This window comes from Tenrec ecaudatus, chromosome 2 (genome assembly GCF_050624435.1).
Source record: "Tenrec ecaudatus isolate mTenEca1 chromosome 2, mTenEca1.hap1, whole genome shotgun sequence".
NCBI lineage: Eukaryota > Metazoa > Chordata > Mammalia > Afrosoricida > Tenrecidae > Tenrec > Tenrec ecaudatus.
The window spans coordinates 168,087,512-168,101,502 of NC_134531.1; the positions used below are offsets into that span (position 1 = coordinate 168,087,512).

Consider the following 13,991-nt stretch of genomic DNA (forward strand, 5'->3'; position numbering starts at 1 on the left):
CCGCGTGCAACGGGCCCTCCCTCAAACAGATGATGGACTAGGGTCACGCCATAGCAGACTGGGCAGAGGAAGCTGGGCTGTGAGGTCATCCCAGAGTAGAGCTGAGGGAGGACCAGACATGGCACCAGCAGGCATCCACAGGGTGGGGCACCTCTCAGAAACCAGCCACCACAGCCTGGCTCATTTATGTGCCCCCGCCCCACCCAGGGCCAGGTGCGTGGCCGCCAGAGCTCTAGGGCAGCCCCAGAGGCAGCAGTTCTGGGCCTGGTGGCAGAGGGAGGTTCGAGCATCTCCAAGGTGGTTGGCAAGTGGCCCCCATCAATCGCGGCGGCTCCCCACCGTATACAATACCTCTTGCTTTTCTCTTTCTCTCTCTCTCTTTCTCTCTCCCTCTTCCCTGTCTCTCCTGCCCTCCCATCCCTCTTCCTTCTCTCCTATCTATGTCATAGGCCTGCCAGTGGTCCCCGCGGGCTTTGTTTCACCCCACTGGTGGCACACAGGGCCGAAGAGGCTGCCGATCCCTGGTATACCACCGCCTGGCTGGGTTGGTTGGGGTACACTTCTCCAGGAGGCAGCAGGAATGGACTAGCCTGGTTCCTCAAGGCCCCTTCCAGCCCTAAGATCCACAGACAAATGATGTGGAGGCACTGGCGGGAAAGAAAAGTCTAGATTAGCAAAGAGAACGGCCCTTCCACACATGCACTCTTTGCAGTTAAGGCATCCTGTAAGCAGGAGTGAAGTGTCGTTTTAGGCCTCCTGTGTAAGTACCAATATTAACCCGCTTTCCACCCAGGAGTTTGATGGCCTGCACAACACGGCTGAAGCCACCAGAGGGCGCCATTGCTCAGAAATGGATTCAGGATGAGGCGGGTTGAACAGAGGTGGTGGGGGGAGCTGGTTTTGCTCAAGAGCATTTCACAGGTGATCAGAATGTTAGAGCTGAAAGGGGCTGGTTTGAGAACGCATCTGGCCTGACTCCCTCAAGGTCACAGATTAGAAAACCGAGGCCCAGACTGGGGACTGTGCTGCCCAAGGTCACACAGCGAGTTGGTGGCAGTGCCTGGCCTTGAACCCCCAACCCTTTGGCTCAAGTCCCAGTGCTCTACCCATGCATCACCATGGCCATCCAGGAAGGCAGAGTGGCATGGAATGAGGTTCCCCTCTGATGCCCACTCGACCGAGCAATGCAGCCAGGAACCTCTCCCAGGGCCTGAGCCTGCCTGGTGTCACCAGACTCACCCACTAGGGGCAGCAAGGGACCTCCCTCCCAGGCTGACCAGTCTCCCTCTTGAAGGTTTTCTCAGTTCAAAGTGCACTTCTCTGACCCTAAACTGTAAGACAGTGATTCTTCAGAGCAGGCATCTGCTTGGGAAAAATACGTGTGTATAGTATGCACACAGTCCAAAGCAGCCGTCTGCCTGTGACAGAGGACCGGCCCTGACATTTCCTCATGTTCCTTCCTTTTCAAGCTGTACATGGTGCGGACCATGCTGGAATCACTCATCGCAGACAAGAGCGGCTCCAAGAAGACCCTGCGGAGTAGCCTGGACGGACCCATTGTCCTCGCCATTGAGGACTTCCACAAGCAATCCTTCTTCTTCACACACCTGCTCAACATCAGCGGTGAGTGCCCAGCGCCCGGGCCCCGAGCGAGAGGGCCCTCGTCCCACAGCGACGGAGGCTGTGGGGCATGAGTTACAGAGACATGTTCATTGGCCCAAAGGGGCACCCTTTGCCACCATGGAAATCACACTTTCCAGTGGGCTTGGAGAGCTAGGAAACTCCCTTCTCCACCACTCTTCCAGACTCCTGTCCCACTGGCTTAGCTAAACCTGGCTAGCAGATCAGTTGGGATTGGTTTGGCTTAAGCCCTTTGTAGATGGAGATCAAAACCAAGAAGACACACACACACACACACACACACACACACACACACACTCCTGCCTGAGGCACTAGGAGATTGGCTTTTTGTTGCCCAGCAGAGCCAATTAGTATGTGCTGCTCGCAGCAGAGGAAGGTTGATAACCACTGGACTGGCTACCTGTGCCCCTGCACGCTTCCTCTCCTCTTAGTAGGATGCATCCCGGTTGGCCAGGGCAGGATGGAGACAGAGTGGTATCCCAGAGACACCGAGTCATCTTGCATTGAGAACGGAGAGTGATCTTCTTAACAAGGAGTCCAAACAGCTCAGGGATGGGCCGTAGAGGCCTCTAACTAGTAAGGAACTCCAAATTGCCCCATAGAATTCCAATGACCCCATGGAAGGGATCCGACCAAAAAACTAAGCTCACTGCCATAGAGTAGATGTCAACTCATAGTGACCCTGCAGGACAAGATAGAACTGCCCCTGTGGGTTTCCAAGACTATAACTCTATGGGAGTAGAAAACCCCATCTTTCTTCCCTGGAAAAGCTGATGGCTTCGAACTACTGACCTTATGATTAGGAGCCCAATCTGTAACCAGGATGCCACCAAAGCTCCCTCGTGGATCAAGAATTCCAATTACCCCATGGAAGGGGTAAAGCCCATGGAGGCCTCTCTGGAATGGTGTCTGAATAGCAAGCATACTTTTACATGACCGCGATAAAGTTAAAGACTTGATAGGGAAGGGTTGGAAATTCTGGGCTATCTGAAGCTCAGAAGCACCCTCCACCCACCCACACACTCCCACTGTCTTTGAAACCTCACACTTGCTGTCTTCCAAATCAGTGCTGGCTTTCCTGCAAGTACGAGAGGCAGGATACACTAATCAAGTCACTTAGTAAGTGCCTGCTGTATATAGCCAGCTCAGTGGTAATAACAATACAACTAACAAGAGTGCTAAGAATGAAGACTGTCTGGGCACATTCTCTTGCCCACCACAGTGCTTTCCCTTATGCTTTCAGAAGCCCTGCAGCAGTGTTGCGACCTGTCTCAGCTCTGGTTCCGAGAATTCTTCCTGGAATTAACCATGGGCCGTCGAATCCAGTTCCCTATTGAGATGTCCATGCCCTGGATTCTAACAGACCATATCCTGGAAACCAAGGAGCCTTCCATGATGGAGTAAGAGGCAGGACGGGGCCAGCAAGGAGGCGCCAAGGCTGTGGGTGGAGGGCAGTGTGCCAGTGTGCTATGTTCTCTCCAGAAGGAAGTGCTGAGTTGATTAGAGATGGGGGGAGGGGCCTCCAGGGAGAGCGCTCAGGCTAAGGCTCTGCCGCCTTGCAGATCAGTTCAAGAGCTTCCCAGCCCAGTGACCTGCCCTATATGTTGCCAGTTTCATAGCTGCCATGGCAGGAAAATGGTCATTTCCAGGGATCAGGAAGCTGCTATCTATACCTGCCGCCTGAGTTCCTTTTAGCCTGGACCAATGTCTGTAAGTAGGCCTTGGTGGTGTCATGGTCGAATTGTTACCTTCCGTGTAGGAGACCCTGGTTTGATTACGGCCTCTGCCCCTCCTGGGCACTCCTCTGTCAGTGGAGACTGCCATGTTGCTCTGAGGCTGAACCTACTTCAGCAGAGCCCTCCGTCGAAGAAGGTCTAGGGTGAGAGGTCTGGCGATCTTTCCTAAAACAGCAAATGAAAGCCTCATGCATCACAATGGTCTCACCTGCCACCGGCCATGGGGCTGGCCCAGGAAGGACCAGACGACATCCTGATCCATTGTGCGGATCCAGGGCAGCTGTCAACAAGCATCTTTGGCTTGATTGGCATTGTGGATTTATTATTTGTTTACTTTTTGTTGTGAATCAGTTTGGCAGAGCAGATCAGTTTGATATTCAACAACTCATACACAGCTGTTTCGCCTCATTGCTTGTGCTGCCCACCGTGTGGCATCTCTTAGCTCACTTCCTCACCGGTTTCTGCTTGTCGTCCTCCTCCTGTCCTAGCCCTTCTGATCTTTGTCCTTGGGTAAATGCTGCCCTTTTGATCTCAGCTCGTTGATTAATCTACGGTGTCTGCCCTTCCCCGGTGTCACTGGTCCCCTTTTATAATGCTTTCATGTTTGGCCGAACATGGGGCCATGGAGTGAGCCCATTTCCAGACCAAGAGTTCCATCCGTCTCAGGAGTTCCATGCGTTTGTGTCCATCTAACCAACCAGCCTGCTCTTTTTATGATTTTGATTTTTGCTCCACGTCATTCTCCCACTCTATGAAAACCAAAAATACAAACTCACTGCCATCAAGTCAATGCCAACTCATAGTGAACCCTAAGCATTGGTTGAGCTGCCCCAGTGGATTTTTAAGATCGGTTACCATTTACAGGAGTGGAAAACCTCGTCTTTTTCTGTCAAGGGCCATCTAATATGCTCCCTTTCGGAGCACTTGGTGGTGGTAGCCAAGCACCATCTAGTTTCTTCTGATCTCAGGGCCCTAGCGACTGTGTGGTCCTAGCCGTCTGTATGGTCCGTGAGTCCATTGGACTAATTGTTTCCTCCTGTCTTCGATTGTCTTTCCTCTTACTTCCTTCAGAGAGGAAGAGCCCAACAGTTGCACCTTAGGGGACTGCTCTCACAAACTTTTAAAACCCTTGCCTCCTTCCTACCCACCTAAGTAGGAGGTAGAACATTGTCCTTGTGAGCTGTATTGTGCCAGCTGATGTTGTCCTCGAGACTCATTCTCTCAAGCTGTTTGTCTTGAGAAGTATTCATCGCTTTCCCCCTCTACACTCTGTCACAATCATGGAGCTTTTCAGCAAAGACAGTACCCATGTATAAAAATTCTCTGTCAAGCCCGTACATCTTCACGGGTTAGACTCCCACTCTCCCCCCCCCCGCCCGCCTGCATTTGCGCGTCTGCTCGTCATTCGCTGTCTGGCTGGGCTGTGTGTAAGACGGGGTTCACCTCTGTTGCTCTGACTCTCGCAGGGGCTCCAAGGTCTTCCGCTGCCTCCCACCAGTTCTTGCCAACCTCCCTCATAGTTTACCTTGCCTTCTTCACTCAATAACAGGCGTCTCCTTCTCTAGCCGGCGATGTGTTCTCCACCCCCATTCCTGCTAACAATCAAAGTGTGTTCGTTTTTGTGTGAAAACCTTCTCTTGACTTTTGACGAGTGGTCTTGTCCGAGTTGTGCCTTTTTGTGAGTGGCCTGTTTCCCAAAGCACGGCGTCATCCGGATCGCCCGCGGTGGTGGTGCTTCACAGGTTCGCTGGCATTCTTGACTGAGTGGCATTCCATTGTGTGTACGCGCTGTACTTGGTCTCGCCATTCTTCCTCCGATGAGCAGGCGGGGCTTCCCATCTCTACTTGTGTGACGAGCGGTTGATGAACACGGGCAGGCATTTGTCGATGTCTGCCCCAGCTGTTATCTCTCTAGACTAGATATTCAGATGGTAGTGCGGTTGCTGGGTCATACAGTAATTCTATTTCCAGTTTTTCAAGGAAGCAGTGCGCTTTTTTCCACAGTGGTTGGACGACTTCACAGTCCTACCTGCGGCGTCAGAGGGTCCCGGTTTCTCCATAGCCTGCCACCATTCGCTGTTTCTGGTTTTCTGACCTTTGCTACTGATGTTGCGATGAGGTGATCGCTCCTGGTGGCTTTGATGTCCATATCTTGAGTGCGAGCATTTCATTCCATAGGTGTTAGCTGCTTCAACGTGGTCTTGGAGAAGTGTCTGTTCATGCCCAGTGCCCCAGGATTAATTTGTTGCCTTTTTCTTGGTGAGATATTGACGTCTAAAATAAATTTTAGAGATTAGTTCCTTATCCAATAGATTGATGCTGCGAGGCTGATGCTCTATTTTGTAACAGTGTTAACCCCTACCCACTCCTTCTTCTAGATTAGTTAACGAACCTCTACCCCAAAACACTGTGGCTGGAATGCAGAAAAACCACCATACGCCTCTAGTTACTCTCGCGCGATAAAGAAACCCATAAATTCCCCTTAATGGTGAACTAACTGTCAGTGAGCCAGAACATAGTGTCTGTGTCGGAGACAAGCTGTCTGGGGTGGTCAGCACAACAGCAGATAGAGCTGAACCATAAAGAACTTCCTGAAATTTCTCAGACCCCTGCCCCACGCCCAAGACCCTTATGAATGCGCTTTGCGTTTCTCCGCCTCTTGGCACAGTGCGATTCCCTCCCGGACTAGCCTCCTGTGCACAAGCCACAGTGCATCTTGTTGCTCCGTCACGCTCTGTCTCAGAGCAGCTTCCTGGCAGCAGGCAGCTCCAACCCACTGTTTACTGTAATAAACAGTAGTGCTAAAAAAAAATTCCCAGGCCATGGGTTCTCCTTTTACTCTTTTAGGGAAATTTTGTGCTCTGGTTCTGTGTTTGTTCATGTATTCACGCCATGTTTGTTCATGTTTGTTATGTTTGTTCATGTATTCATGTTTGTTATGTTTGTTCATGTATTCATGCCATGTAGTAAGGTTCCTAAGTTTTTCCCTATCACTCCCAACCGTTTCCCTGGCATTTAATTCACAGCTCGATAGTTCGATCATCCAGAGGAGTTGCATAATCATCGCCACAGCCAGTTTCAAAACAATTTGCACTCAGTATCATTAGCGCCCCATTTCCCCTTAGCATCCCCGGCAATCCCCCCAAGAAACCATTAACCCAATGCCTGTCTATAGATTTACCGAGCGTAGATTTCATGTACAGATAAACTTTAATAATAATGAAGTAAAACAGATGCAAACCTCTTTCTGCAAAGAAAGCAGGACATGTTAAAATCTAGCAAAGAAGGCAAATGGATGATGAGGGAGCTCAAACGGTGGGGTGATGAGCTTTACAGTTCTAGATGTCGCCTTTAGGGGTTTGATCCACGTTGAGTTGAGTTTTATATACGGTGTAGCTGTGAGCCCTGTTTCATCTTCCTTCGAGTGGATGTCAAGTTTTACACCACCACTTATGAAAGAGACCATCTCTCTCACCCTTTCGCACACACTGGGCCTGTCACGGAGCAGCTGTCTGTGGGTGGGTGGGTGGCTGTATGTCTGAGTTCTCAGCTCTCACTCCTTGGTCGACGTCGTGGACTTTTGCTTTCTGGGGACAGCTTGTGAAGTGCCTAAGAGGAGGCTGTTGGGTGCTCCTTAGAGTTCTAAAAGGTTGTTTTTCTAACCCTGCACGTGTTTGTCTCTTAGCCCAGTATTTCTGTTTTGCAGGCAAGTGTCAACCTGGCCGTCCTTAACTAGGAGCCACTGTTTTCTCTCCTCAGGTATGTCCTCTACCCTCTGGACCTGTACAATGACAGCGCCTACTATGCGCTGACCAAGTTTAAGAAGCAGTTCCTGTATGACGAGATCGAAGCCGAGGCAAGTAGCAGGCGTCTCCTCTTCTGGTTGCAGTTCTTGTTCAAAACTTGGACTTCCCAAATCCCCAGCTGCCAGCTCCCAATGGGCAGGTTCTGGAGAGTGTGTCTGATAAAGGTCCACGACCGTCACAAAGGACCCAGCGGGGGACCGTGGGCTTCTTTTCCAAATGTGTTGAAGGATGCCAAATGATAGCGTTACACAGGCAGCGGATCTCTGGTGGGTCTTTTATGGTTGTGCGACTTGGATCCAGCACTAATACCACTTCCTGGCCATTACATAATTGCCACTCGCCAGGCACTGTGCTAAGTGCAAGGAGCCCTGGTGGTGCAGTACTTAAGCACTCGGCTGCTCACTGCAACATTGGTGGCTTGAGCCCATCAGGCACCCCGTGGGGGAGAGATGTGGCCATCTGATTCTCTAAAGATGGCTCTTGGACACCCTCGGGAGCAGGGCTGCTCCGCCCCAGCTTTAACGGCAATAACCTGATCCTTTAACTCCACTTGCTTCAGCTTGTAGCCAGCCCCCTTGCCCTTCCCATCTCCAAGCCCTCTTCCACGACGTCAAGGGCATCATAAGCATGTGCTTGGGTACCGAAGCTTAGTGAACATGTCTGTCCACAGACAGTGACAAACCCTAGGGCCTGGGGCACAGGGAAAGACCACAGAGAGCTGAGAAAAGGCTTGGGCCAGTTGTCCAAAGATAGAGCTGATTCTAGAAAAGGGACATGAACTCTGAGTGGGCACCTCAGCTTTGAACCTGAAGATGCATTCCCTGGAGGAAGCCCCACGGGGACCCTCAGAACTCCCTTAGCAGGCAAAGACCTTGATGAGCTGGCCTCAGGACAGCACAGTGCCCAGCCCTCTGAAGAGTGAGTGACAGGAAAGCTCCGTGAACAAAGTCCACCTTATGAAGCCGAGAGAATTTGGTGAGAAAGGAAGCAAAGATAAAATTCGTGAAAAGCACTCATTTCCTTTGAAGGTATTTTCACGCCTGCTGCTACCACAGGCCCTCTCTTTCAAGCCCTCCCCGGCCGCTCCTGTTCTGCTCTTCATGGAAGCTTCTCCTGGCTGACAGGCCCTCCCAGGGAGCTTATGAGACACACAAAATATCAAGACAGCACTTTGTTCATGGAAAACAAAAGGCTTTGAAGGAAAGTGTGGATAAAAGGTCATTTTCGTGTTGTTTTCATCTCTGATGACCATCAAGTTCTTCATAACCAAATCTAAAAAGTCACATAAAAGCCAATGTTCAGAGAAGACAGGAAAACCCATCAGGGGAGATGGTCAGGGGAGGCTGCAGTACTGGGATCTGTTCGTGTGTAATTCTGGGATACAAAGATGGGTCTGTGTGAGCTTGCTGCTCGTGCCCAGGGGCCGGCTGCCCGGCAACAGCACTGGGGGCAGGGGTGAGCCTTTGTGAATTTGGTGGACCTGGTCTTCTACTGCCTGGGGACCAGGGCAAGGGACCAAACTTCCCCATATAAATGAAACCCCCCTAGTGAGCCATTTCGCTGAATCTGGGAGATGGATGTTAATAAGTGGACTCTCAAAACCCAGTCAGCCGAGAAAAACAGCCTTCTTTACTGTAGCACTTTGCAGAGACTCTAATATCCTAACAAGTAAGCCAATTTTCAGGATATTAACACATATGCAAATACCTACGAAGTCTGGTGACACATCCCAGACTCCCTGGGCACCGGAACGTTTGTATTCTTCCGCAGTGCTTTGCCTGCCCTAGTCACCCTTCAGGTCTGGAACTGAACCCACCTCTACTTCTCCATTTCCAGCCAAACAATTGACAGCGCTGGGAAGGGATCAGTAAGATTGGGGGGGGGCACACCTTAAGATAATCAGCCATTTAAGATCAAAGGGGCAGTACTTACCCAAGCACAAAGCTGAGAGAGTTAGGGAAGAAGGGGGAACAGAAACGGGAAAGAAAGTGGGATGCGTGCTGGCACACTGAGGGCCTTGTTGATGAATTGAAACAAAATATGTGGACGTTGTTGATGGTCATGTTGTTGATGGTCAGACCGGTGACCGACTCTGGAAGCCTGGCATCAAGCCACAATAAAAAGGTCCCCAAACACAACAACAAACAGTTTGTCTGGTTCTGGAACATACTTTGGGCAACCCACTTCCAGTTGCCTGAGCTTCTGTGACAGTGCTAAGGAAACCAACCCATGTCCATGTCCTGCTGCTTCCTCCCCAGGTGAACCTGTGCTTCGACCAGTTTGTCTACAAGCTAGCGGACCAGATCTTTGCGTACTACAAAGCCATGGCCGGCAGGTAAGAGCTCCTGGAGCTGTGCATAGTGGTATTCCATAAGGCTTCCACCAGGACCGGGTGCCGGACACACACACACACACACACACACACACACACACACACACTGTTCTACCAGGACCGAGTGCCGGACGGACACACACACACACACTGTTCCACCAGGACCGAGTACCGGACACACACACACACACACACACACACACACACACACACACACACCCTGCCTTGTTCATTAGCACCTAAAGAAAACGGAGCAGTTTCATGAATTTGGGGTAGGTGCTAGAAATACAGCAGAAAGAAAATAGGGAGGTGTGGCTCTGAATCTAGTGCAGTTTAAAGTTTATTGGAAAAGATGGACATTAATTAAACTACTAAGAGAATAAAGGAAGGTCACATGAGTCAGAGGCTGAAAATTTGCCCACGACAGGAACGTGTGAGTTCATATCTGCAGTTGGTAGGCGTGAAGTAAAAGGAGGTGAAGGATAAGATGGGGCACTGTAAGGACATGTGGGTTCATATCTGCAGTCAACACGAGTGAAGGATAAGATACGGCTCTCGTGCCTCGGCCCTGTGGCAGCAGTGGACTCACTCGTGCCTGGCCCTGTGGCAGCAGTGGACTCGCTCGTGCCTAGCCCTGTGGCAGCAGTGGACTCTCTCGTGCCTCGGCCCTGTGGCAGCAGTGGACTCTCTCGTGCCTGGCCCTGTGGCAGCAGTGGACTCGCTCGTGCCTGGCCCTGTGGCAGCAGTGGACTCTCATTCCTCGGCCCTGTGGCAGCAGTGGGATCTCTCGTGCCTCAGCCCTGTGGCAGCAGTGGACTCGCTCGTGCCTGGCCCTGTGGCAGCAGTGGAATGCCAATAGCATGCCTACTCATAGGGCTGTAAGGAAGACTGGCACTAAGAGTGCAGATAAATATCTCATTCGTGGTCCACGCTGCTGGAGGGCAGACCAAGAGATGGAGTAAAGCTGAGGAACATGCCGGATCCAGGTCACACCAGCCGGGTAGGCAAAGGGCATGTTTTGACATCTATCCCAGGAGCAATGAAAAACCACGGAAGAGCTTCCAAAGTCAAGTAGTGACCTGATTTGGAAATTATATTACTATGGAGAATGGATTGAAGGTGATCAGTAAGCAGGAATGAGTGTGTGTAGACTGCATATGAGGCGAATAAAGAACCCTGGATAAGAAGTGTGTCAGGTAGTACAGGTTCACCGTTGTTGCCCAGATAGACTGAATTAGACCCCATGAATTCCTGGATTTCAAGGACCCCGAGTAGTGTGGATCGAGTAATAATGCTAAATGTACGCATAGATGTTCACTTTCTTAGAAATCCATCTGTCCACGCCAGTCACTTTGTGGATGCTTCCTTACCTACACCGTTTTCCTTTTTGCAAAAAGGACTTGCTTCACTTTGCCTTTAGCACCGAGACCTACTGTGATCTGTTTCAACTAGGAGCTGATGTACACACTGGTTCCTGTTGACATGGGATGTGTGTTACACAGAGTGAATGGGAGGGCGTATAAAAGGCATATCATTACGACATCAGAGCCTTATACAAAGTAGTAGCCTAACAAGTGTTCATGGATTGAGCGAGAAGTGGTCACAGCAGAGCTGGGATTTTATTGTTAGATTTTCTAAGACAATTCTGGTCACACACCTACTCCTCCATGATGTGTGTAAACAAACAGACACTTATTAAACCTGGGGGCTTTGTTTATTTCATTATAAACATCCTCACTTGAAATACTTCCTTTAATCTAGGACCTTTCCCCAAGATGATAGTCTTCCCCCAAAATGTGAGAAGTGAGGAGACTTGGAGAAGTTAGGGCAAGGCACAGGAGGGGAAGAATGGCCTATATCAGCAATGTCCAATAGAAATATACTACAACCACCAAGCATAGGCCACATATACCAATGTAAAGTTTCAGAAGATTTTTTGTCTGAAATGGAAAAAGAAATAAATGAAATTAATTTGAATAATATAGCACACTGGACCCCATGGTAAAAGTGCTCATCTACTGGGTCAAAGATTGGAGGCACAAGCCCACCAGCTGCACTGACACAGAGACAAAGATAAGGCCTTTTGCTTCTGTAAATAATATAGCCTGCAGAGCCCTGGGGAGCAGTGCTATTGGGTCCTGCAGGGGCTGGAGGATTCAGAATCAACTCACTGGCAACCAGCTAACCCAATCTATGCATATTCTATCATTGCATCTTGTGATCAATATGAAAGTCACGCAAGCGGTATCTTGCATTCTTTTTACTTTATTTTTCTCTCTGTCTTCAAATGCGTTTCTCACATCTAGCTGGCGTCACTTCATCTCAAGTGCTCCAGTAGGCCTGGGTGGCTAGTAGCCTGCACCTTGACGAGCACAGGGCTAGCTTTGTAACTGTGCTGCGTACCGCCCTGGAACAAGCAGCTGGCCATGGGTTGAAGGAGAGGTGGCCACAGCAGAGAGCTGGGACTTCCTCCTTAGTCTCACTAGGATAATTCTGGTCACACACCCACTCCTTCGTGATCTGCATAAATGAATAGACGCTTATTAAACATGGGCCCTGTGAGGTAATTTGACGGCAGGAAGAAGGAAAAATGGCAAAGACAGAAAATAGTTTTACAGGTTTATTTCAGTGCTCCCGGGTGAGGTTCACGGGTGCCTCGGTGGGGACGGAGAAGGTGCGCTGCTTGGGATGGTGGGGAAGGGTTTTGAGGTGCTGGTCTGAGGTCAAGGCAGTGGAGGGACTTTCCATTGAGCTTTGGCTGTTTTGCGTGGTGGGCAGTTAGTAACACGGTAACGATGTGACATGTAACAATGCTTCTCTGGAGCCGGCACCCAGCTGTGTCCGGGCTTTGAAGGCCATCATCAGGAATTGTTGTACACCGTTGTGCACTGTCATCAGGGGATCCTTCCACTCCCACCCCACCAGGTCCCGTTTCTGCCCAACAGGTCCTTTGTTTATTTCTTTGTACAACATCCTCATTTCATTGTACGATACAGTTCCATATAGAATACACTTGTAAGGAATTTTGGGGCACGAAAGAGAACCAAAGATCCAATCGGCAAAATTTAGAAGCAGGCTTTATTGGGAGGCTTGCAGGCAGATTCAGCAACTCAGGGGATTGAGCCTTTGAAACCGCGCTTTGGGAAATTTGGGCTGCGTCTTTATACCCCTGCTGGCAGGCACAGCTGGGAAGGATCCAAACTGGGGAGGATCTGTGCACACAGGTGCTTCAGAAGGGAAAAGGTCTTTGGCCTTATCTATATGCCAAGAACGGCTAGAGTGGAGTGTGCTTATCCTCAGAAAACATTCTGGCTCCAGGAGGAGCCGGCTCCAGGAATTTGAAGGTTGAGCAGGGGAGGGGGAGATCAGTGAGAGGGAGGTCAGTGAAAGCGAGGTCTATGAGAGGTGAATTCTGAGAGCCAAGCTGAAGGCACCGGATTCAAAATGGAGTCCCTTTTGCCAAGACCAGGCATACCCAACTCTGCTTTATAGTGAAAAGGGGCGGAGTCAGTCTCTTCTGTAACTTCTTCCTGCGGACATAAGGATGATGAATTCATATCAGGGAGGGGATTTTAGGCAGAGTACTGGAATGCCTGGCCTGACATAGGGTGAGATGACAGAGAAGCTCAATATCAGCAGCTCAACCCAGGCGAAGGGCTGGCTGTAGAACAGACTATCAATTACTCATAAGTTCAGGTTGAAACTGGAGAATTTAAAATGGGTCCACAGGAACCAAAATATGATCTTGTGCCTCTCCCAACTGAAAACCAAGAACAGATTTGCTTCATTGATCTCTAATGAAAGAAGGTTTGATGAGCTGAGGGAGAACATCAAGAACATCACACATGAAGAGAGCTAAGGGTCAATAAAAAGACAAGAAAGAAAAGATCAAAGCAGATGTCAGAAGAGACTCTGAAACTTGCTCTTAATTGTAAGGCATGAAATGAAGTCAAAGAGCTGAACAGAAAATTTCAAGTGGCAGCTCAAGAAGACAAAGTAAAATATTATAATGAAATGTGCAAGAGCTAGAGCTAGAAAACCAAAAAGGAAGAACACAGCCTATCTTAAACTGAAAGAACTAATAAATAAAGAAATTCAAGCCTCAAGTTTCAATATTGAAGGATTGATTCTATGGGCAAAATATTGAAAGATGCTGGAAGCATTAAAAGAAGATGGAGAGAATATACGGAGACCTTGCACCAAAAAGAGCTAGTTGACATTCACCCATTTTAAGAGGCAGCATCTGATCAAGAACCAGGGGTACAGAAGGAAGCTGCTAGCGGCACTGAAGGCATTAGTCAAAACAAGGCAGCAGGAATCGATACAAAAACAATTGAAATGGTTCAACAACCTGATGCACTCACTTGTCTTTGCCATGAAATTTACAAGGCAGCTACTTGGCGCCCACTTCAATGAAAGATGACCCAACAGAATGCTCAAATTATAGAACAATATCACTAATATCACATGCAAGTA

At 49.6% G+C, this 13,991-nt stretch overlaps 1 protein-coding gene across 3 annotated transcripts in view; it reads left to right on the top strand.

Moving 5' to 3' along the window:
* CYFIP2 (cytoplasmic FMR1 interacting protein 2) overlaps positions 1–13,991 on the top strand; it is a 137,265-nt gene that overhangs the window by 66,245 nt on the left and 57,029 nt on the right. For 2 of the 3 annotated variants that reach the window (XM_075541891.1, XM_075541892.1), the window contains exons 16-19: positions 1,470–1,623; positions 2,885–3,041; positions 7,137–7,233; positions 9,442–9,518. In XM_075541891.1, coding sequence (XP_075398006.1) covers positions 1,470–1,623; positions 2,885–3,041; positions 7,137–7,233; positions 9,442–9,518 — 485 coding nt within the window. Of the gene's footprint in view, positions 1–449; positions 525–1,469; positions 1,624–2,884; positions 3,042–7,136; positions 7,234–9,441; positions 9,519–13,991 lie in introns of all 3 variants that reach the window. The other variant, XM_075541893.1, reaches the window with a different exon arrangement.